We start from the raw sequence: 24670 nt of genomic DNA, 5'->3' as shown, positions 1-24670 counted from the left end.
ACCTACCCAAGTAGCTGGGATTACAGGCATGCACCACCACGCCCAGCTAATTTTTTTGTTTTGTTTCGTATTTTTAGTAGAGGCGGCGTTTCATCATGTTGGCCAGGCTGGTCTCGAACTCCCAACCTCAGATGATCTGCCCACCTTGGCCTCCCAAAGTCCCGGGATTACAAGCGTGATCCCAGGAGCCTGGCCCAATTAGTAATTCTTTAGTATTTCTTAGGGATAAATTTCTTTATAATAATTGTCATAATTTCAACCCTGAATCTGTAAGCAGGTAAATATCACCCCAACTGGAAAAGCTGAAGTAGAACATAGATGGCTTCTAACATTCCATGAAATATTAAGTCCAGTGCTTACAGACCAGGGAAGCAAGAATTCCAGATTCTCCAACCTGGATAGAATGACCTCACTGCAAGCTCTTCCTTCCGAACTTGGAGCCTGCAGGTTTCTATCTGCTTTCCCTAAGGCCGATTTTTTTAAGTTCCCATTCATTCAATACAGATTATTGGTATGCCTGTTCCATTCCGGGTACTGTCGTAGGCACTAGGACTCTTCTTGGTGCTGGTAGTGTCATGCTAATCCCAAGGCAGAGTGGTCCAATGACAATGAGGAACTCCTCATAGGGATCTCCAAGAAAAGCTTTCCCATAGTCTATATATATGACCTTTTGCAATCCCAGAGCAAGAGGGTTCCATCTGCTGTCTTGAATTTCACCACTTTTTCTACCCTCTACACTGCCCCCTCAAGCCCCCATACCCAATGGCATTTGTGATGGCTTCTTTAAGAAGCTCCACTAGGGGATAAACAGGAGAGACATACTATCTTCAGTCATCAAAAACAAATTTAGGAGAGGACAGGATTTAGCTAAAGCCACGTAGTAAGGTAGAGAAGGAGAAAGAAAAAAGGGGGAGAAAAATAAAAGGAAAAGGAAGAAGGAAAAGAACAACCTATTCATACGCATTTAGGAGAGTTGCATTCATTCCAAGCCCTAAAGCCATACCTTGAATACAACTGATTGGGATAACCACCTTCGTAATAGTCAACTCCAGACACAGGCTGATGCCAGTCCCCAGGCCTGGATGTGTAATAGAGCTGTTGATGGTCTGCCCTGGGCTCCTGATGTGGCTGGGGGCTCCCGCGGTTGTCTTGCCATTGGTGAAACCTCTCTCCATTGTGCCGAGAGTGAGGGACAGGCCGAAGATGTCCATCTCCCCAAAACCCTCGGTCTGGATCCTTTGAGGGTGCTGTGGCCTTCCCTCGTGTCTGGGGCAGCCTCTGGGGAGCCCAAAGTTCCATCCTTGACTCTCTGAATTTGTCTGGGGTTTTGAGTAAGTTGTGTAGTTATTTTATCTTCCTGCAGACAAAAGAAAAAGGAAAAAAATCATCATTTGAAGCATATATCCAAACATAGTGGTTGATTAGGTTTTGTGAAAAGAGCAGCTATGGTCCTCGAAATCTATCTAAAACAAACCATATGGTCACGGATACAGAGAAATCTGAAAAAAAATATCAGATACATGAAGCAAAGAACAGACTAGACAATTATATTGATATTGCTTAAAAAATTAAAAAGTACATTTGGAACAACGACAGATGGGGGAGGCATGGGAGACAGATAACAGTAATAGGTACAGCTAAAAATGCTATCAAGGAATCCCAGTTGATGTTTCTTCACATATTCCCCCAGCAAGTGTTTATTTAACACTTACAGTGGAGGCCCTGTGGTATCATAAACAGAGTGGGTCTTGCAGAGAGCTAGATCAGAGTTCAAATCCTAACTCTGCCACTTAACTAGCTAGTTCATTTTTTCAAGCCTCAATTTCCTTACCCATGAAATGGAGACTGTAATGACTACCTTGCGAGGTTATTCACAGAGTTAAAGATAACCTATGCAAAGTGCCTAACATGTTACTAACATGTTAAAATGCTCAATAAATAGTAGTGTTATCAAGGACAAAGGTTAGGGTAGTATGAGTGGCTGAAGATGTTTATTAAACAAAAAGAAATTTAGACTGACCTTTTCAAGAAGCACCTTTTTCTGAATCCTTACATTAACCCCCTCAAAGAACTAGAACCTATATAATATGGTCATACCTGCTCCTCCTCCAGAGGAGTCAACAAGAGGCAAATTTGGGATTGTTTTCATAAGAAAATAGAAGGCCATGTCTCAGGATTCTTCCTGGCTGGAGATTTTAAATCCTAAAAATCTCCGTAGCATCAAACTAATTTTCCCCCATGTATTCCTGAAAAAAAGAAATTGCTCCAAGGACTGATTACCTTCCAGGTTCCTCTGCCCATAGCACAGGGTGGCAGGGGACAGGGGTTGCACCCACAAAAGGAAAGCACACCTCAGATCTTACTCTTGCTCAGGGATTCCTTGTGTCAGGAGCATCCGCAGGCTAGGTCGGCCTCGATTTTTTTTCTTCCTTAGGAACTGTTTTAGGTTGCAAGATTCTGATCAAATCAGTTAACTTGTTTCCACTACTGAAGGTCCCAGCCTCATATAAAAATTCATATCAGAACAAAAGGTCAAAAGGGTGGGTGCTGAAATCTAGACGTCACTCTGCTCAAACACCAGGGAGCTGAGGTCGACAGCTATGAGCCAAGAGCTATGAGACAGCAGAACACACAAGAAGAGCAAGGTGCAGAGAGGGCCTCCCACCTCAAGGTCACTCACAACTCAGGGGAACCTGTGGCTTCCTTCCCATGTCATCTCACTCCCTTGAAAAAGCCAGGTGCAATGACAGCCTTTGCCAGCAAATCCCAGGAAAGGCCAAATGTCCCAGACACAGGGAAGGGCACATGAGCCTTTTCTGAAGGCTGGTGGAACTCAAAACCATATGGACCAAGTAAGCGGAATGAGAAGAAACCTGCTTTCTCCTTGTCCCCAGATAGTCTCACTAGGCAGCCCTTCCCCAACTGCAAAGGTGAAACACCCAATCTTTCCACTGAAATCACATCATTTTGCTGCCAAGAGACATGAATTCCAGCAAATCAGTCCTCAGATTAAGGACACCAAATAAATAACACCTTCGATTCTCAAAATGAAGGAATTACATCTATGATGACAAATCAGACTCACACATTCACATAAATGACCTTCCCTAGCCCCCGTAAAGGCAATCTTGCCTTTCCTAATCTGACGGCACAGCATGTCCAGCTCAAAGAAGGGAAAGAAGGGAGCGAGTGTTCCCACACACCTGCTCTGATGGCTTCCCACCTTCCTTCAGCGCTGCTCCAGGGACCTGGCCCAAGAGTGCCTCCTCTCCTCTTGGAGAATGTCAAAGTCCAGGTGCCACATCTACCAAGACTCCCCAGGCCCCCAGATCTACAACATGTCAGTTACCTTTGCAACTGCCCAGCCTCCATGGAGCTGATTCATTAGGGCAAAGTACAGCCCAGATACCGCAGCCCGGGACCCGCCTGACTTGACAAATTTGCTCAGAGCCCTGTCAGAGACTGGCGCTTCTGTTTGCCTGAGCATGGGCTGAGCCAGGTTCACTCACATGAGAAATCATCCAGATTCCCACAGCAATCACGGAAGAGAGACATCAGGAAGAGGAAGTCCAGAAGCCCCAAGGCAGCCTGGTCTGGCGAGAAAAGCACCACCTTTGGGATGTTAACTCGGGGCTCTACCACTAGCTGGTTCTGTTACTTAACATCTCTGAGTTTCAGTTTCTTTTTCTTTAAAATGGGAATGGCAATGCTTAGCTTATGAGGGTCATTACGAGGATGAAATGTTGGCAAAGCAGCACATGATACATAGGTAAGTATGCCCTGCAGATCAATGTTATCTTTTCCTTTGCAAAGAGACAAGTTAATTCCACTGGTTGAGGCACATGGGGAAGGAGACACGCTCACTGGTGGGAGTAAACACCTGGTTTGCCCAGTGTGGGTTTTTCTCATGTATATTTCTCTCCATTGGGCTCTGGTTATGTAATAAATTCTGTCATCTAGCTGGAAGGCAGATTTATATCCCCAATATTGAACTGAAGGCACTAAAACGTTTTCCATTATAACAAGAAAGTCGTTTCTCGCACTGGAAATATACATTTATTCTGCATTATTAAGGTAAACGCAGAAAAGCACATGACTACTTCTGAATTAATATTTTAAAATTCTGAATTTGCTCTTTTAAAAAATCCCAAACGGTTTATTCTTTCTCTCAACAAATGCTTACTATGTTCCTATTAAAGGCCAGGATTTGACACATATAAATATAAAAGACACAAATTAGTCTCTCATGTCTGTCCTTACTAGTCCAGGGAAAACCACCCCTCTTGGGTCTCATGGTCGTATAGGGTCATGTATCTAAGCTACAAGATTTTCTCTCAGCCCCTCAGCTGACTCTAGAACCCAGCAACTGAGCGTAGAATTCTCTGACTGTAGCTAATGGTTTCTTTTCTTTTTTTTTTTTTTTTCCAAGACAGAGTCTTTCTCTGTCACCCAGAGATGGAGTGCAATGGTACAATCTCAGCTCACTGCAACCTCTACCTCCCAGGTTCAAGCAATTCTCCTGCCTCAGCCTCCCGAGTAGCTGGGATTACAGGTGCGTGCCACCACCCCTGGCTAATTTTTGTATTTTTAGTAAAGATGGGGTTTCATCATGTTGGCCAGGCTGGTCTCAAACTCCTGAACTTGTGATCCACCCGCCTGAGCCTCCTAAAGTGCTGGGATTACAGGCGTGAGCCACCATGCCCAGCCGCTAATGGTTTCTTACCTCACTCGGGCTGTGAAGTTTGGCTCTCTAATGGCTGCACTGTTGTTTTTAATCCTTCTGGGAAGAGGGACTAGAGAAGGACACACACATTAACAGCAGGAATCAGAACGTGGGTGATGATTACACTGACTTGTTATCAAATTATATGTTCTGATATATCACGATAACATTCATAAAAGTTCTGATGTCACTCTTTTGGCATATGATGTGACATTAGTCTTGCCCTATAACACCAGCTGCATTATGGGAATGTTAACTTTGAAAAGGACCTTAGAGGTTATTTTAGCAACTATGCTTTTTTGATGATAAAACCAAGATCCAAACAAGTGAAATGATTTACCCAAGATCACAAAGTTACCTAGAAGTTCAGTGAAAATTACACTGGTGTCCTCTAGCTGCCTTGCACAAGGTTAATAAGAGCTGATTATTAAATATTCAGGAATTGTGTGAGCCGGTTGTTAAACCGTGGAAAACTTGAAATCCACCATGGTGGGAGTATTTACACCACGGAAATTGGCAAATGCTACAAAGCAAGGTTGTTGGTGGGTTGTTGGTTTATTTCAGGGAATCTGTTTAGCAGCATACTGATTTTAACCCCAAACTCTTACTTCCTGATTCAGCGTTCTTGCAATTATAGAATTGTCATTCTGTTACTAGCCTTCATTGTACAACCCTGGCTTAAACATCTAGTCAAATTATTCTAAATGCTTATTTTGTGACATCCCAAAGTATCTCTAATTATCTCTAGAGTTATTATGAAACTCTTCAAACACTCACCAACCAAAATTAATTCTAATTAGCTTTAATTATTCTATATAGACATATGGCATACAACAGTTATATGGGTCACAAAATTAAATAGATGGTGGTGGGATCTCACCACTCCAAAGGGTTTAGGATTTATCATTTCCTACCTTCCCAGCCCCACATAACTACAATTACTAAGTCTTTCAACCTGGCAGCTCAATTCTTCCTGATTTCTAAACCAAATTGACCCAGCTTGACGATACATTAGGAGCTCAATCCCCACCAGGAGGTGGACCAGAATGAGTCTTGCCACCCCAAGTCCTGGCTGCAGTGTTCTTGGATAATCCAGTAGGCTCCCTCATGCCCAAATGGCTACAGTCTTCACATTATCCTGCCCCAAGTGCTCTGTCTTCATACCTGATTCCTCCTCTGCATCCCAAATATGCACCAGGATTGGAGTCCTAGAAGTTTACTAATTTATGTGAATTTCCTTTCCCAGTCTCCGTCCTCCTTTCCAAATGCCAGACACCACTGTCTAGGGTCTAGCTTCAAACAAGAGTAACTGCCTGCTGTGAACTGAATGTTTGTTTCCTCCCAAAATTCATATGTTGAAATCCTAACTCCCAATGTGATGGTATTAGGAGGTAGGCCTCCGAGAGGTAATTAGGTCATGAGAGTGGAGCCCTTGTCAATGGAATTAGTTCCCTTATAAAAAGACACAAGAGGGTTTGCTTCTTCTCTCTCTCTCTGCTGTCTGGTATGTAAGAATACAACCAAAAGATGTCCATCTGCAAACCAGGAAGTGGCCCTCACCAGACACCAGATCTGCTGGAATCTTGATCTTGGACTTCCCAGCCTCCAGAAGGGTGAGAAATAAATTTCTGTTGTTTAAGCCCTAGTCTATGGTTTTCTGTTACAGTAACCCAAACTGACTAAGACACTACCCTAGTTTGACACCTGTCTAGCAAAAGTATTATCACTGTTAATGATGCTGCTAATGTTTAGCCACCGGATTAGAGCTGATGTATGTGAACACCCACATAGATCTAGGTCAGGTTTGCCACGAATCCTTGAGCACTGTGATTTAATGACTGGTTACTCTTGCAAAGGGCAGCTCAGCATTTAAGACATCCCCCAGGCTTCATCCTATTCCTTTACTGAAAGTAAAAATTTAGAAAACAAGCTGAGAAGATCTACATCAATGTGTTATCAGTAGTTATCCACTGGGTAATGGAATGACAGATGATTTTATTTTCTTCCTCTTGCTTATCCATATTTTCTAACTTTTCTAGAATAAATGTATATTATTTTAAAAGGCAAAATTAACTGACATTATTTTTAATCAATAGTGTTAGTTCAACCACCAAATGTGTTATTGTCACATCAGTTACTAATTAGGCATTCAAGCTGCTAAAATGGGACCATGCTCAAAACTTCCAAGATTGATTAACTGTGCTCAGTCTGCTTTTCTTGATAGAGGTTGAGTCATTTGTACACTGAACAAGTGTTTATTGAACACCTACTATATGCCCATCATTATCACATGCACTGGGGATACAAATATAAATAACATGCAATACCTGCCCCAAAGAAGCTCTCAATTCAGTAGAGCAGTAGACATTGAATCATAATACAATGAGTCACAGTACAATGCAATAGTAATACAATGCATTCATCATTCTAATGGATATATCACTGATTTTTCTAATGGAAGAAGCATAGCGGAAAGCAGGAGACTAGAAATGGTAGGTGTGCTGTTCAAGGCTACTCCATAAATCAAGCAGGACAAATGAATGCCTGAATGAGAGCAGCTGTGGAGAGACTGGAGGAGAAGGGACATATAGAACATATATATACATATATATGTTTATAAAATATAATCAACATGCATTGATGGTCTGTTGGCTGTAGAAGATGACGGAGAAGGAGAAGTCAAGGATGATCCAAGTTTTCAGGCTGTGGAGATGAGATCATGCTACCTTTTTTTTTTTTTTTTGGCTAATAATCTTAGAAGAGGAGCCAGTTTGGTGGGGAATATGATGTGTTCAGTTTTGCACATGCTGACTGTGAGGGGCCTGTGGGACACAGAGGTGAGTATGGTCAATAAGTAGTTGGCTGTAATGAGCTCAAGAGAAAGGATGGAGGAAAGATGTGGTGGTTGAAGCCACAGACACAGATAGGATCACTGAAGAAAAGCTTAGAAGACAAGTCTGAGGAAGGAGCTCTGAGGTGGACATAGAAGAACTGGACACAGAAAGAGGAACCTATGAAAGATAACATGGAGGTGCCAGAAAGATGGGCAGATAACCAGAAGGGGATGGTGTCCCAGAAGCCAGAGGTGATGGCTTCAAAAGCAGGACAGTGGTCAACAATGCCAAACCTAGGAGGAATATTGAGAAAGACAACAAGTAAAAATGTGTTCTCTGGATCACTGGATTTGACAATTTAGAGGTTTGATGATCTTAACAGGAACAATTTCAGTAGAGCCATGGTCAAGGGAGCGAGGGATTAGACATAGAAATCACTTCTACAGCACATGGAAATTAAGGAAGAGGAGGCGGCAAGTAAAATTACTCTTTCCAGAACCCTAGATGTGAAGAAAAGGGTTGGGGCTCCCATGAGGCACTCAGATTTGAAGAATTGGTTTAGGGTGGACTAGACAAGAGAGGGTTTCTGCTGATTCATATGAAGAGACTGGAAATACACAATTACTGAAGAAACAAATCTCAGAGAAAATGGGTCACATGGGATCCAGAGCACAGGAACAAAAGTTAAACCTAGCCAAGGAAGGGCACCTGTTCCTCTAAGACAGGGAAAAAGAGGTGAAGATGAGCATAGGTGGAGATAAGTTTGAACATAAGGCGACAGAAACCAAGAATTCCCTGTGGAGTAGAATGCCAAGTTCTACTGGCCATCTCTAGGGTGAGAATTTGGTAAGAGACTTGAGAAACATTATGACAGTTTGGAATGGCCAGTGTGGAATATAGGAGTGGGCTTTAACTAAGAACATGTGCTCAGAGTAACAAGTGGTCTGGAAATGCTCCTGTTATTGAACACCTAGGCTGACTTCAAGCTCCATGGGGATGTCAGCCTTCTGTGCTTTGTTCCGGGCGATATTCGCAGTGCCTTGCACTGTGCCTGGCATATGACAAGAGCTTGATAAAATTTTATTTATAAATGAATGGACACCTTAAATGTATACCAGCAACAGCTTATACTGTATGACTGTACCCAATAGTTTTCATAGCCTGAGTATAGAATTAAATATTGAAAGAGAGTTTCCAGAGAAAGTAAAAGAGAAGGCTGAGGCAGTGAGTTTAGGGGACTGACCTAAGTGTGGATAAAGGGCTGCTGTGTGGGATATAAATGAGACACAAACAGACATAAATTATCTGCAGACTTTGTTAAAATGAAGTCCCTAGCTAATCTTAAGAGACCCACTCTAACAAGACAGTGAAAGAAAAACATTACATTGCAATAATTTTTTTTTAATTCTTAACCAAAGTGGGAATGATGGGATAATGGCCACACATGTATTTCCAGCAACATCTGATGCATTGTGGCTCTTTTTCGTCAGCAAGCATCTCATATTTCTGACTCCAAGAATGAATCAGGGGGTGACGGTTTAGTGCAGAGCAGCCTCTTGACTCCAACTAAGCTATCCCCTGGAAACAGTCTTGGGATATGGAGCTCATGGCCTCAGCCAGTGTTGGCCACCAAGACTTCAGCCCCTTGCTTCAGATGAGCTGGGTGGCAGACAAGATGCAGAGCATCCTGTGCTGCTCAGCTGTTCTAGTTATTAGGAGGGAGTATGCCAAGAAAAGATGATGCCTGTGCCAGAGACAATTAGCCTGGCACAGGTGCCATAAGCTACCAGTGCCAATCCTGGGATTGTTACTCTTACCACAACCTTAGGAGTGAAGGTTTAGGCACAATGCAAGCTTCCTACAGGACCAAGGCACCCTGTGGTTGCACCCACAAAGGACTCCTTCAAATGCCACCTACGTGGCTGCCTGCAAACCTGCCCACTCTGCATCCACCTCTGCTGCCAAGAGCTGGAGAGGCAGTCTATCATTCAAGAAGAATGACTCTATGCTTCCTTATTAGCCCTAGGTTGGCAGAGGTGGCCCAACCTCCTTCTCTCTTCACCCCTTCCATTTGATTGATGCCCCCTGAATCAAGAACAGTGGGCAGCAGATGGATGCTGCTGTGACTTCTGACCCCATGTCAAGCTCCAGCAGGCAGAGGTGACTCATAAACCCACTAAATGAAGTAGGACTGGAATATTCTTGGAATGTTCTCTCAGCTGCAGGCCGATAGGCGGTAAATTCTCCAAAGGAGCAAGACAACTTGGTGGTCCTGGAATAAAGCTGTCCAGGTGTGAATCCCAGACCTACTATGCTGGTTGTATGAACTTGGGCAAATTACTCTGCATCTCCTTTTCTTCATCTGTAAAACAGGGATAATAATAGAACCTCCTACCTCATAGAGTTATTATAAGGGTAAAATTAGATTAAAACCCTACAAAGTGTTTGGCAAATCACAAAATGCACAATAAATGTTAACAGTTATTATTTCCCTGGAAATACCATAAATTGCTTAGGAAGTATTCTGCACAAGTCATCAGTAAGGGATTAACTGATTATTCATCACTGCTGTGAAATCTACAATTCCTCCTTGACACTTAATCCAATGCCCCCATTGAGCCATGAGATCAAGAAGAAATAGAGAAAATGTGTCATACAACAACACAGGAAAAAAATAATGGGCTAAGGTGAAAACAACAAAATTAGAAACTTTAAGAAAATGCAGCCCAGTGCTTCTCACACTGGAGTACTTGTTGTTTCAGGAACAATGCAGGATGCCACAGATACTCATCAATTTTCTTTTCTAAACCATTTTAATAGCACCTTAATTTAAAACAAATACAAAAGTTTTTGAATGAAATTCAAATTTGCCTTAATTTTTAAGATGAAGCATGATACTTCAAAGAAATTTTACATGTGCAATGGGACAGATACACATACACACACATTCACACACACATACCCTGTACCCCCAGAAGTCACTCCCTGCCATTTGTTGGAAAATTTTGAGAGATGCACTCTAAACAGAAGGAGACATTCAGACACACAGAGCCAATGAGCTGGAAAGGATCTGTGGAAAGTCTCCATCCCTGCAGGTAAAGCAGTGTCTAAGCCAGACAGACTCAAGCCAAGGCCCTCATGCACACACGGCTCTTTCATTTACAGTCCTAGAACTTCAACTACTCTCTATTGCTGGATAAAAAATATCATATTATATAAGACACTAGAAAGTACCCAGGGGGTTAGTGACACTCTCAGTTTACCTGAGATGGGTAGTATTTGTCCTTCAAGGAAAGTAGGTCTTCCAGCTCCATATAGAAACACACCCCAGTATTTTAGAGTCCAGATGTTTCTTCCTGATGCATGACACACACAGTCACATAGGTGACTCGGACTCTCATTGCAGCTGTCTGAATAGGGTAGACAGCCCCCATACCACTCAGCAGTCTGCTCCTCTCTGGGTACAGAGCCGTGATCTTATTTCTATCTCCTTAAAAACTGTTCTTTCCTTCATGATTTTGGGAAGCAGCAAAGGCCCAAAGGAAAGAAAATAGAAAATGAAACTGGATTTGGTTTTAACTACACCATTTGCTAGCCATGTGCCTTTGGAAAAATCGCCTAATCTCTATGAGCCCATCTTTTAAATGAAATTTTTAAATGAGATTTTAAAAATGAAATCTCATTTAAAAGGACTGTGATGTGGATGAAATGATACATGGAAAAACACCATAGAAAGTGCCTATTAATTACAGGAGTGGGTTTTCAATAAATCTTTGCTCTTCTCTCTTTCAGGTTCCTTACATTCTGTTAAAGGTGTGAGAAGCTAAACTATATACAAAGCTCATGACTTTGGTACACTATGGGAATTGAGAGCTCAGGCTTTGCAGTCAGAATTGGATTTGGGTTCCAATGCCTCTACTGTTAGCTGTGAGCCTTCAGACAAGTTATTTAACCTCCCAGGCTAAGTGTCCCCATTTGCTAAATGAGTGTATAATAATGAATATCTTCATGAGGTTGTTGTAGAATAAATGAGATAATGTACTGTGCGTGGTCTGTAGGAGGTGCACAATAAGTATTTGATAAATAAATTAATGCATGATCTAGGAAAAGCACTCAGCACAGTCTCTGCACCTTGGTAAGTGTCCAACAAATGGTTGTTGTCAATGTTGTTTAAAAGAGCATAGCACTATTTCTAGCTGGGCGTGATGGCTCATGCCTGTAATCCCAGGAATTTGGGAGGCTGAGGCAGGAGGATTGCTGAGGCCAGAAGCTCAAGAAACCCTGGTCAACATAGTAAGACCCTGTCTCTACAAAAAAGAAAAAATTAGTTGGGCATGGTGGCTCACACCTGTAGTCTTACCTAATTGGGAAGCTTTGGTGGAAGGATCACTTGAGCTCAGGAGTTCAAAGTTGCAGTGAACTATGATCATACTGCACTCCAGCCTGGGTGACAAAGTAAGACCCTGTCTCAAATAGATAAATAGATAAATAAATAAATAAATAGCATAGCATAGTATAGCAGAAGAGATCATTTCTAGGCTGTTCAGAGTATATGTTCTTATTTAGCTTTTATCATAGCAGTTCATATTTAACTTTTATCTTAGCTATTCTTTATTATTGACATAATCTAATCTGAGGTTATTATTTTAAATTTTTATTCTGCTCTGTCGCTCATCATAATAATCCACTGCAGTCATAGCTTATCTTTTCCAGAGATGCCTATCCTTAGCTCGTTATTTCCATTACCCAGTGGCATCAGTAGAATGTCCATTTTAGAGGCAATAAAAGTGATACTTTTACCACATTCACAGAGTGTGTCAGTATCAGTCACTAAGTAGAGGAAAATCAACCACATGTCTTCTAGTGGAATGCTGTTGCTCAGAAGAGCATACGGCTTAGTAATAGCCATGTAATATAGTAATATATTTAACACAAAAATGCAATTATTTAAAGTCTATTTCATGTGAATACAATAACTATAACCTTCAAAGTTATCAGTCAGTGTAAATAGGTTCATTCAACCTGATGATGATAGATAGATATTAAATCATAAAAATAAGAACTCAAAGATTAATTTCTGACAAATGGGACAAGTTCTCCTTGTATAAAGGTTCATAACATTTTGCAGGTTCTACTGTTCTGCCCACTGTTCCATGTACAGAAATGGCCCATGTGTGTGTACAGTGTGGATGCATACATGTGTTTAAATGGCACTCACATCCCTTGCTCTATCAGTCTGGAATGAGTGACTGCAAATATAGCAAAGCTCCCCAGCAGTGCTGTTCTAATGCTAAATTTAGCATAGCAGGACAATTTCTATAGAAGCCACTTATGATGCCAAAAAAACAAATTCAAATTTCAGGTTCTGAGGACATTGAAGGGCACAAGAAGATGATTTTCTAAGTGTATTAGTCCATTTTCATGCTGCTGATAAAGACATACCCAAGCCTGGGCAATTTACAAAAGAAAGAGGTTTATTGGACTTACAGTCCCAAATGGCTGAAGAGGCCTCACAATCATGGCAGAAGGCAAGGAGGAGCAAGTCACATCTTATGTGGATGGCAGCAGGCAAAGAGAGAGCGTGTGTAGGGAAACACCTCCTTATAGAACCATTAGATCTCGTGAGACTTACTCATTATCATGAGAAGAGCATGGGAAAGACCTGCCCCCATGATTCAATTACCTTCCACCGGGTCCCTCCCACCACATGTCGGAATTCAAAATGAGATTTGGGTGGGGACACAGCCAAAGCATATCACTAAGCATATGTGTCTGCTGTCATTACAAGGGAGATGGCTAAAGTTCACTAGTTTCTGGGAGCATCCCATAAATGAATTTTGTAGATTCTCTGCATGCAACACTGCTCCTGTGATGTAGTTTCTGTACGAGCTTGCTAGACGTATTCCCTTTTACACTTAGGATGCTATATTCTGTATGCCTCATAACATTATGACACTGTGACACCATGTCCTAGTGCTGATCTAGATGTCATTCATTAAATAAATTATGTCACTAAATGAATCCAGCTGTGGTATAATTTCATCCCTGGGAGAATTTTTTTTAATTATCTCCTTCATTCACCAAATAATATTTTAGACAATATTAATTCATTTATTTATGAAATAATAAATGAAGACTTTCATTTATTCAGTTCCTATGGGAGAAAAGCCTTTTCTCCCATAGGAACTGAATCTCCATAGCTCCTCTAAGAAAGCTGCTAGCCCTGAAACTACATGGAAGGAACCCAAAACAGTTTGTGCTCCTATTTAATAACCAAGAAACAGGTGGGAACCCAGGAGTACTTCATTATTGTGTATTTCTTGAGTATCTACTATGTGGCAATAATCATTTTAGGTGTTAAATTCAGGCCACACTAAGTGGGCAAGGTGAACTTGTTCCTTCTCTTCTTGGAGTTTAGTGCCTAATGGGGACACAGCTTAGGTGACAGGCAATTCCAATGATAAGTGCTGGGAGAGGATGACAATGAGAAGCAGATGTAATGCAAAACAAAGGTATCAACCCTCACCAGAGAAGGTTTCTCTGCTAAAAAAAAAAAAAAAGAATAAAAAAAAAATCTGTCTCAACTGAGACCTGAAGGATGAGAGTGCATTATCCTGGAGAGAAAGAAAGGAGAGCAAGAGAGAATGTTTTCTGGGCAGAACAGACACGATGAGGGCTAAGAGGCGAAGGAAGACCTGGTACATTTGCAGCATCATAATGGGTTTTATGCTCAGTGTGGTTTGACCTTAGAATGCAAAGAAAAGTTGAGAGCTGATACTGAAGACTGTCCCTGCTTGGCACCTGGACAAGAAGAGTGGAGTGTAGAAATGGCAGGTACTCATTATAAGTATGTGCAAACCTGCAATGTTTAGCTTTTATCATAGCAGTTATATGATAAAAGCCAGGAGGTTTGTACACAGTTATGATGAATACCTGCCATTTCTGCCAGCATCCTACACTCTAGCTTCTGGTAATAAATTATCAATTTTACTTTTATGAACTTCCCTGCCCCCTCTCAGTTTATTTGCCATGTGTGAGACTGACCCCATCTCTTGCTCTATGAATGAGCACAAAATTTAGACCTGAACAGTAAGAGTCTCGCATCTCCCTGGTCGTGGTGATTAACTCAGCAGTCAGCACATGTCCAGAGACATTCCAAAAAGCAGGCACCCAGAACTTATGCTTGAACTACTGTGAAAGAAGGATGTTTCTCACTGGGTTGACTGACATAACAGAATGTCAACCTACAGCAGCAAGCAGCCATCTGTCCACCATTTATTCATTCAATAATTAATGACTGAATAACTATTATGTGCCTCGTGTTGTAGGCATTAGGAATACAAAATAAAGATATAATTCTATTTCTCAGGTTTTCACCATTAACTGGAGAGGCAAATAAAATAATCATTTTAATAAAATGTGGTAAGTGTTAGGGTAGAAGTTACCTACATTATTATATGCAGAGGGAAAGGCAGCCAACTAAGAGAAAGCTATGTTCAGGATGGGCCATGGTGAGTTGAGGTGCCTGCAGGACAATGTACTGGAGGTGTCTTAGGCAGTAAATATGAGTCAAGAGCTCCCAAGAGAAGTCTGCAGAGACACACGTCTGTGGTGGGTGGTGTTCATTTGTTTATACTTCGCTTCTTTCCTGAAGATTTGTATGTGCTTTGATTTACGCATTATCAGCATACAAGTCATAATTAAAATCTCAGATATGAATGAGATTGTCAAAGAAGAGCACAGACTTCAAAATAAGAAAATAATAGTTTAAGGTAAAAAGCAGAGGAAGAGAAGTAATGAAGACTAAGAAGGCAAAGTCAGAACAGCATCAAAGGCAACCAAGGGAGGAGAGGCTGTCAAGAAAGGCATAAAGACAACACACACAGTAAGACATCAAATTACATAAGAACTCTGAAAGTGCCCACTGGAGTCCATAGGGTTGGTGAAAGGGTCAGAAAAGGGAGAAAACAGTAAGGAGGGATTGTGTTTGCTCATTGGCTGGTTTGGTGGGTAGTCGGTTGGTGTATTATAAAATGGGAGAGACTTAAAGATGTTTTTACTTGTGGTGGAAAGCCAGTGGAAAGACTGAAGACACAGGCAGAATAAAGGAACTGAGTGATGAGTGTGGTGGTTCCATAGGAGGCTTATGGGGATAGGTAATCCAAGAGAAGGGATTTGTCCCGGGTCAGGAAGGACACCTCTCTTGGGGAAGGGAGGCAGGCAGCAAGGGTATGAATGCCCATGCAGATAATTTTGTGAGCTAGGCTAGCAGGGCTGATGGACAATAAGTCTACATAAAAATTGTGCTTTTTAAAAATGGATTTGATCCATCATTCTACTAACATGTTATGAATCTCCCACAACTTCCAAAGTCAAAAAGGACTAAACTGATGGTGAGGAGTTCTAGGAAGCTCAGGCTGAACTGCATGGCCGCCAATGGTGAATATTTTCTGTTCTACTTGAAACCATAGCCTGGCTGATTTTTATTTTATTTTATTTTTTGACTCAGTTAAATTTCTTTCAAACCTTAAGCCTATGGGTCACACTTATCTCAAGCAATTTCGCTTTCTTAAGAGTCAGGCTATTGTGTCTTTGCCTCTCAAAAGTCAGTAGCAGTTGAAAAGGTACTTGTTCCAATCAATAACCACTTGAAAACAGAAATAGATATTTAAGATGAGTGTGTGTGGAATTGCTCCCTTTAAGACATCTTTCTCAAAAGCAACCTTTCCACCTATCAACATTACACTGTAAATGGGCCCATCGAGGAGAATCCTTCAAGTTTCTGTTATAGAATATCTCAATCTGATGAGGCCTGGCTGGTGACATGTGAGATCCATTTCAGAAATAAAGCACCTGTCCCCGAATTGGATGTGGAGCTAAGGTAATGCTGTGTGAGAAGCTGTTCAGCAAGGGGAAAATTCACACTAGGTGAGCAATCAATTACTGAAGAGGTTATCCATCCCAGTGCATTCATTTTATAGCACATAAACTGGAGCCCAGAGTGCCATATGGTTCACTGGGATCAATGCCAGGATCCAAATCCAGGTCCCCTGACTCCCAGCCCAGTGTTCATTTCTCCTCTTATAACATCTGTTACTCCTGCTGGGCAGCAGACTCCTCAGGGGCAGTGACCCACCTCTTCCATCTTGTTCACTTAGGTATCCCCCCACATAGAGAGGTGACAATCAAAAATATCTGTTTGTCAATAAGTTAACCATACTCAGGTTAAGCCGCTGTTGGTCACTTAGGTTTTATGCAGAGCTGAACATCAGAGTAAAAGGTCTCAACAGAAAAAAAAAAATCGCCAACCCATAAATACATGGTTTATGAACTCTGAAAATACTAGAAACTCTAAACACGACTCCCAGGGTGGAAGCCTTGGGAACAGCAGCCACAGAGCCTCCTCTTGTAAAGAGATCCAGGCCGGAGTTTCATTGTCATGGGGTTGGCAGGCACCACACCCCTAGTCATCTACATAGCTTGAGAACAAAAGTTTCCACACTGCCTCTAAGTCAGTTTTAACCAACTTGAATCCTCCTTAAAATATTTAACAGGCTATCTCCTTTTCCCAAACACTGAAACTGCTAAGCTTCCTTTCATCTTTCCATAATCAAACCTGCCTAAAGTTTTTTGGTAAGTTGAAATCACGTGTTCTTTCGCACATTAACAAGCCATTCTATCCCCCAGGGAACAGCCTTTGCCAGAGTATGAAGGAACTCCAAGGAGTTAGAGTTGGAAATTGGCATTAGCCACAGCTGAAGTTAGTTTTTTCAAACAAAACCCTGTGAAGTTCTTCATTTTGCTGAAAACCATGAGCTGGCTTAATGCCTTTTTATTCTGGTTGAGACCAAATGCTTCTCAAATGAATCTGCTAAAAGGGTCTCTAGTGAGAACTGTATTCCCTCTTAGCATTCTTCAATTTGCATTTGGTTTGGGTTAATTGGTTAATGGTGAAAATAAGTACTTACATCGATTGCCCCTAAATCAGGAGTTGCTGCTGCTGCTTCTGCTATATCCCATCATGACAGCCTGCTGTTACTTACAGCTGGCAGATACTGTAAACTGTGTTGCCACGTCAGCTGCCCAGAACCTTTCTGCTTCAGCAGCAGTTTCCCATCGGAATGGCTTAATATGCAGCTCCTGAGGCTGGAAACATGATCTGACCACCATATTGAGAAGGTCTGAATAAAAGAGACCACTCTCTGAAATTACAGAAAGAAACCACACACTCCCCTTTGTATTTCTAAATGAGAATTCCAAAGAGAACCTAACTATTACATTGAATTCCTAAACAATCAGGGCAGCAGGTTAATAAATTGGGAAAAAATTCCATCGGGATTAGACATTGAAAAAGTGAAAATTAGGGACTCAGCATTACAGATGTTAGTTCATTATAAAATTGTTAGTTTGGAGTAGCAAAAAACTGAAGACGTGAATGCTCATGAATAAAGAAATAGTTAGATAAATAATGAGATATTTATGTTGTGAAGCATTAGGATACCTAATAACAAATAATAAAGCTATGCCAGTTGACTTGGAAGGGTTTCTATGACATATTATTGAGTGAAAGGTATGTTATCCCACATGCCATTATATATGCATATACAGAATTATTTCAGATTATTTATGAGTATGTAGGTATCAAAGAAGACTATTTATGTAATCAGAAGAAATAACAAAGCTGTCTTTATTATGTAAGAATCATTGACAAGTGGTAACTTGCCTGAACTCTTAGGCTTCCAAGCCCTCTGCTGAATCTTAAATGGTTCTGGGTTTTTCCTCTCTCTGTTCCAAACATACAAAAGAATCCTAAAGATGTCTTCTGCTTATCTGGAAAAGACAAGCCATGCAAAAGAGAAAATGTAAAATCCTCTTCCAGCCCAGACCTCACACAGCCCTTCCCTCTTTTGAGATTGTTCCCAGAAGCAGGTCAACTCTTCACATCCTTTCTACAGAGGGAGGGACCCCAGAGCATGTTGCTGACAGTGCTGTTCAATCCATACTGTCTCAGATAGTGCCTCCAGGGGTGATTCAGAAATTATTTTAAAAACTACTGATTGCAGAAAAGAGGAGACTTAGAATTGATCAACCAATCCCTGCATTTTAGCACCAGCCAAAAACTGGGAAATAAGTACTTATTGATCAATGACCAAATAACCAATGCAGCTTACATAATTAGAACACAAGAGAGGTCACTATGTATTTCTCAGCCACTTTTTTGAATTAAAATGAAGTGAGCTGGGCAAGGTGGTTCATGCCTGTAATCCCAGCACTTTGGGAGGCTGAGCCAGGCAGATCCCTTGAGCCCAGGAGTTTGAGATCAGCCTGGGCAACATGGTGAAACCCCATCTCTACTAAAATTATAAAAATTAGCCCTATGCGATGGCGCACACCTGTGCTCCCAGCTACCTGGGGGGCTGAGGTTGAGAGGCATGAGGTCGAGAATTCAGTGAGTCAAGATCACACCACTGCACTCCAGCCTGGGTGACAGAGTGAGACCTTGTCTCAAAAAAAAAAATTATGTGAGGCATATGAATGTACTTGGATGTTAAATTATCTTAATTATATAGACAACAGAAGTTTTTTTTTAAATGGGGAAAATTATAGAAAATTCAAGTTTTCACTCATCTTAATGGCTGTGAATGAAGTACATACAAGTATGAAGCAGAAGGCACATATGTATTGGGTATTTATTACCCTGGAATGAAGTTCTCAATGTCAAATAGGGAAAAGTCCTGATTTGGGTAAAATTTCTGAATTGTACAACTGTTTCCAAAATAACTTTTTAGGAGCTGTTCCAAGATGGCCAAATAGGAACAGCCCCAGTCTGCAGCTCCCAGCATGATTGATGCAGAAGACAGGTGATTTCTGCATTTCCAACTGAGGTACCTGGTTCATCTCACTGGGATTGGTTGGACAGTGGGTGCAGCCCACGGAGGGCAAGCCAAAGCAGGGCAGGGCATCGCCTCACCCAGGAAGCACAAGGGGTCAGGGGATTTCCCTTTCCTAACCAAAGGAAGCCGTAACAGACTGTACCTGGAAAAACGGGACACTGCCACCCAAATATTGCACTTTTCCCAAGGTCTTAGCAACCAGCAGACAAGGAGATTCTCTCCCGTGCCTGGCTCGGCAGGTCCCACGCCCACGGAGCCTTGCTCACTGCTAGCACAGCAGTCTGAGATCAAATGTGAGGTGGCAGCCTGGCTGGGGGAGGAGAGTCTGCCATTGCTGAGGCTTGAGTAGGTAAACAAAGCAGCTGGGAAGCTCCAACTGGGTGGAGCCCACCACAGCTCAGCAAGGCCTCTGCCTCTATAGACTCCACCTTTATGGGCAGGGCATAGCTGAACAAAAGGCAGCAGACAGCTTCTGTAGACATAAATGTCCCTGTCTGACAACTCTGAAGAGAGCAGTGGTTCTCCCAGTTTGAGCTCTGAGAATGGACAGACTGCCTCCTCAAGTGGGTCCCTGACCCCTGTGTAGCCTGAGAGATAAGACACCTCCCAGTAGGGGCCAACAGACACCTCATATAGGCAGGTGCCCCTCTGGGACAAAGCTTCCAGAGGAAAGACCAGGCAGCAATATTTGCTGTTCTGCAATATTTGCTGTTCTGGAGCCTCCCCTGGTGACACCCAGGCACACAGGGTCTGGAGTGGACCTCCAGCAAACTCCAACAGACCTACAGCTGAGGGACCTGACTGTTAGAAGGAAAACTAACAAACAGAAAGGAATAGCACCAACATCACCAAAAAGGACATCTACACCAAAATCCCATCTGTAGGTCACCAACATCAAAGACCAAAGGTAGATAAAAACACAAAGATGGGGAGAAACCAGAACAGAAAAGCAGAAAAATCTAAAAACCAGAGCACCTCTTCTCCTCCAAAGGATCGCAGCTCTTCGCCAGCAATGGAACAAAGCTGGACAGAGAATGACTCTGACGAGTTGACAGAAGTAGGCTTCAGGAGGTCGGTAATAACAAATTTATCCAAGCTAAAGAAGCATGTTCAAACCCATTGCGAGGAAGCTAAAAACCTTGAAAAAAGGTTAGACAAATGGCCAACTAGAATAAACAGTGTAGAGAAAACCTTAAATGACCTGATGGAGCTGAAAACCATGGCACGAAAACTTCATGACGCATGCACAAGCTTCAATAGCCAATTCGATCAAGTGGAAGAAAGGGTATCAGTGATTGAAGATCAAATTAATGAAATGAAATGAGAAGACAAGGTTAGAGAAAAAAGAGTAAAAAGAAATGAACAAAGCCTCCAAGAAATATAAGACTATGTGAAAAGACAAAATCTACATTTGATTGGTGTACCTGAAAGTGATGGAGAGAATGGAATCAAGTCGGAAAACACTCTTCGGGATATTATCCAGGAGAACTTCCCCAATCTAGCAAGGCAGGCCAACACTCAAATTCAGGAAATACAGAGAATGCCACAAGGATACTCCTTGAGAAGAGCAACTCCAAGACACATAATTGTCAGATTCACCAAAGTTGAAATGAAGGAAAAAATGTTAAGGGCAGCCAGAGAGAAAGGTTGGGTTACCCACAAAGGGAAGCCCATCAGACTAACAGTGGATCTCTCGGCAGAAACCCTACAAGCCAAAAGAGAGTGGGGGCCAATATTCAACATTCTTAAAGAAAGGAATTTTCAACCCAGAACTTCATATCCAGCCAAACTAAGCTTCATAAGTGAAGGAGAAATAAAATCCTTTACAGACAAGCAAATGCTGAGAGATTTTGTCACCACCAGGCCTGCCTTACAGGAGCTCCTGAAGGAAGCACTAAATATGGAAAGAAACAACCAGTACCAGCCACTGCAAAAACAAACCAAAATGTAAAGACCATCGATGCTAGGAAGAAACGTCATCAATTAATGGGCAAAATTACCAGCTAACATCATAATGACAGGATCAAATTCACACATAACAATATTAACCTTAAATGTAAATGGGCTAAATGCCCCAATTAAAAGACACAGACTGGCAAATTGTATAAAGAGTCAAGACCTATCAGTGTGCTGTATTCAGGAGACACATCTCAGCTGCAGAGATGCACATAGGCTCAAAATAAGGGATGAAGGAAGATCTACCAAGCAAATGGAAAGCAAGAAAAAGCAGGGGTTGCAATCCAACTCTCTGATAAAACAGATTTTAAACCAACAAAGATCAAAAGAGACAAAGAAGGCCATTACATAATGGTAAAGAGATCAATTCAACAAGAAGAGCTAACTATCCTAAATATATATGCACCCAATACAGGAGTACCCAGATTCATAGAGCAAGTCCTGAGAGACCTACAAAGAGACTTAGACTCCCACCCAATACTAATGGGAGACTTTAACACCCCACTGTCAATATTAGACAGATCAACAAGACAGAAGGTTAACAAGGATATCCAGGACTTGAACTCAGCTCTGCACCAAGCAGACCTAATAGACATCTACAGAACTCTCCACCCCAAGTCAACAGAATATACATTCTTCTCAGCATCACATTGCACTTATTCCAAAATTGACCACATAGTTGGAAGTAAAGCACTCCTCAGCAAATATAAAAGAATAGAAATCACAACAAACTGTCTCTCAGACCATAGTGCAATCAAATTAGAACTCAGGATTAAGAAACTCACTCAAAACCACACAACTACATGGAAACTGAACAACCTGCTCCTGAATGACTACTGGGTAAATAACGAAATGAAGGCAGAAATAAAGATGCTCTTTGAAACCAACGAGAACAAAGACACAACGTACCAGAATCTCTGGGACACATTTAAAGTAGCGTGTAGAGGGAAATTTATAGCACTAAATGCCCACAAGAGAAAGCAGGAAAGATCTAAAACTGACACCCTAACATCGCAATTGAAAGAACTAGAGAAGCAAGAGCAAACACATTCAAAAGCTAGCAGAAGGCAAGAAATAACTAAGATCAGAGCAGAACTGAAAGAGATAGAGACACAAAAAACTCTTTAGAAAATCAATGATTCCAGGAACTGATTTTTTGAAAAGATCAACAAAATTGATAGACTGCTAGCAAGACTAAAAAGAAGAAAAGAGAGAAGAATCAAATAGATGCAATAAAAAATTATAAAGGGGATATCACCACCAATCCCACAGAAATACAAACTACCATCAGAGAATACTATAAACACCTCTATGCAAATAAACTGGAAAATCTAGAAGAAATGGATACATTCCTGGACACACACAACCTCCCAAGACTAAACCAGGAAGAAGTTGAATCTCTGAATAGACCAATAACAGGCTCTGAAATTGAGGCAATAATTAATAGCCTACCAACCAAAAAAAGTCCAGGACCAGACAGATTTACAGCTGAATTTGACCAGAGGTACAAAGAGGAGCTGGTACCATTCCTTCTGAAACTATTCCAATCAATAAAAAAAAAGGGAATCCTCCCTAACTCATTTTATGAGACCAACATCATCCTAATAGCAAAGCCTGGCAGTGACACAACAAAAAAACAGAATTTTAGACCAATATCCCTGATGAACATCGATGCGAAAATCCTCAATAAAATACTGGCAAAGCGAATCCAGCAGCACATCAAAAAGCTTATCCACCACGATCAAGTTGGCTTCATCCCTCGGATGCAAGGCTGGTTCAACATATGCAAATCAATAAACGTAATCCATCACATAAACAGAAACAACAACAAAAACCACATGATTATCTCAATAGATGCAGAAAAAGACTTTGACAAAATTCAACAGCACTTCATGCTAAAAACTCTCAATAAATTAGGTACTGATGGAACATATCGCAAAATAATAAGAGCTGTTTATGACAAACCCACAGCCAATATCATACTGAATGGGCAAAAACTGGAAGCATTCCCTTTCAAAACTGGCACAAGACAAGGAAGCCCTCTCTCACCACTCCTATTCAACATAGTGTTGGAAGTTCTGGCCAGGGCAATCAGGCAAGAGAAAGAAACAAAGGGTATTCAATTAGGAAAAGAGGAAGTTAAATTGTCCCTGTTTGCAGATGACATGACTGTATATTTAGAAAATCCCATTGTCTCAGCCCAAAATCTCCTCAAGCTGATAAGCAACTTCAGCAAAGTCTCAGGATACAAAATCAATGTGCAAAAATCACAAGCATTCTTATACACCAATAACAGACAAACAGAGAGCCAAATCATGAGTGAACTCCCATTCACAATTGCTTCAAAGAGAATAAAATACCTGGGAATCCAACTTACAAGGGATGTGAAGGATCTCTTCAAGGAGAACTACAAACCACTGCTCAACGAAATAAAAGAGGACACAAACAAATGGAAGAACATTCCATGCTCATGGCTAGGAAGAATCAATATTGTGAAAATGGCCATACTGCCCAAGGTAATTTATAGATTCAATGCCATCCCCATCAAGATACCAATGACTTTCTTCACAGAATTGGAAAAAACTAATTTAAAGTTCATATGGAACCAAAAAAGAGTGTGCATTGCCAAGTCAATCCTAAGCAAAGAGAACAAAGCTAGAGGCATCATGCTACCTGACTTCAAACTATACTACAAGGCTACAGTAACCAAAACGGCCTGGTACTGGTACCCAAACAGATACATAGACCAATGGAACAGAACAGAGGCCTCAGAAATAACACCACATGTCTACAACCATCTGATCTTTGACAAACCTGACAAAAACAAGAAATGGGGAAGGGATTCCCTATTTAATAAATGGTGCTGGGAAAACTGGCTAGCCATATGTAGAAAGATGAAACTGGATCCCTTCCTTACACCTTATACAAAAATTAATTCAAGATGGATTAAAGATTTAAATGTTAGACCTAAAACCATAAAAACCCTAAAAGAAAACTTAGGCAATACCATTCAGGACATAGGCATGGGAAAGGACTTCATGACTAAAACACCAAAAGCAATGGCAACAAAAGCCAAAATAGACAAATGGGATCTAATTAAACTAAAGAGCTTCTGCACAGCAAAAGAAACTACCATCAGAGTGAACAGGCAACCTACAGAATGGGAGAAAATTTTTGCAAGCTATCCAACTGACAAAGGTCTAATATCCAGAATCTACAAAGAACTCAAACAAATTTACAAGAAAAAAACAAACAACCTCATC

At 41.3% G+C, this 24670-nt stretch overlaps 1 protein-coding gene across 2 annotated transcripts in view; it reads right to left on the bottom strand.

Moving 5' to 3' along the window:
• SEC16B (SEC16 homolog B, endoplasmic reticulum export factor) overlaps nucleotides 1–24670 on the bottom strand; it is a 115561-nt gene that overhangs the window by 37025 nt on the left and 53866 nt on the right. Inside the window, exons 9-10 of one of the 2 annotated variants that reach the window (XM_058443138.1) lie at nucleotides 18277–18387; nucleotides 1004–1353 (exon numbers count right to left, since the gene is read on the bottom strand). In XM_058443138.1, coding sequence (XP_058299121.1) covers nucleotides 1004–1299 — 296 coding nt within the window. In that variant the 5' untranslated portion in view covers nucleotides 1300–1353; nucleotides 18277–18387. Of the gene's footprint in view, nucleotides 1–1003; nucleotides 1358–3509; nucleotides 3565–18276; nucleotides 18388–24670 lie in introns of those variants that run through there. The other variant, XM_032160904.2, reaches the window with a different exon arrangement.

This window comes from Hylobates moloch, unplaced genomic scaffold (assembly GCF_009828535.3).
Source record: "Hylobates moloch isolate HMO894 unplaced genomic scaffold, HMol_V3 SCAFFOLD_8, whole genome shotgun sequence".
NCBI lineage: Eukaryota > Metazoa > Chordata > Mammalia > Primates > Hylobatidae > Hylobates > Hylobates moloch.
Note: the sequence above shows the minus strand (reverse complement) of the source record. Positions and strands in the feature narration are given on the sequence as shown.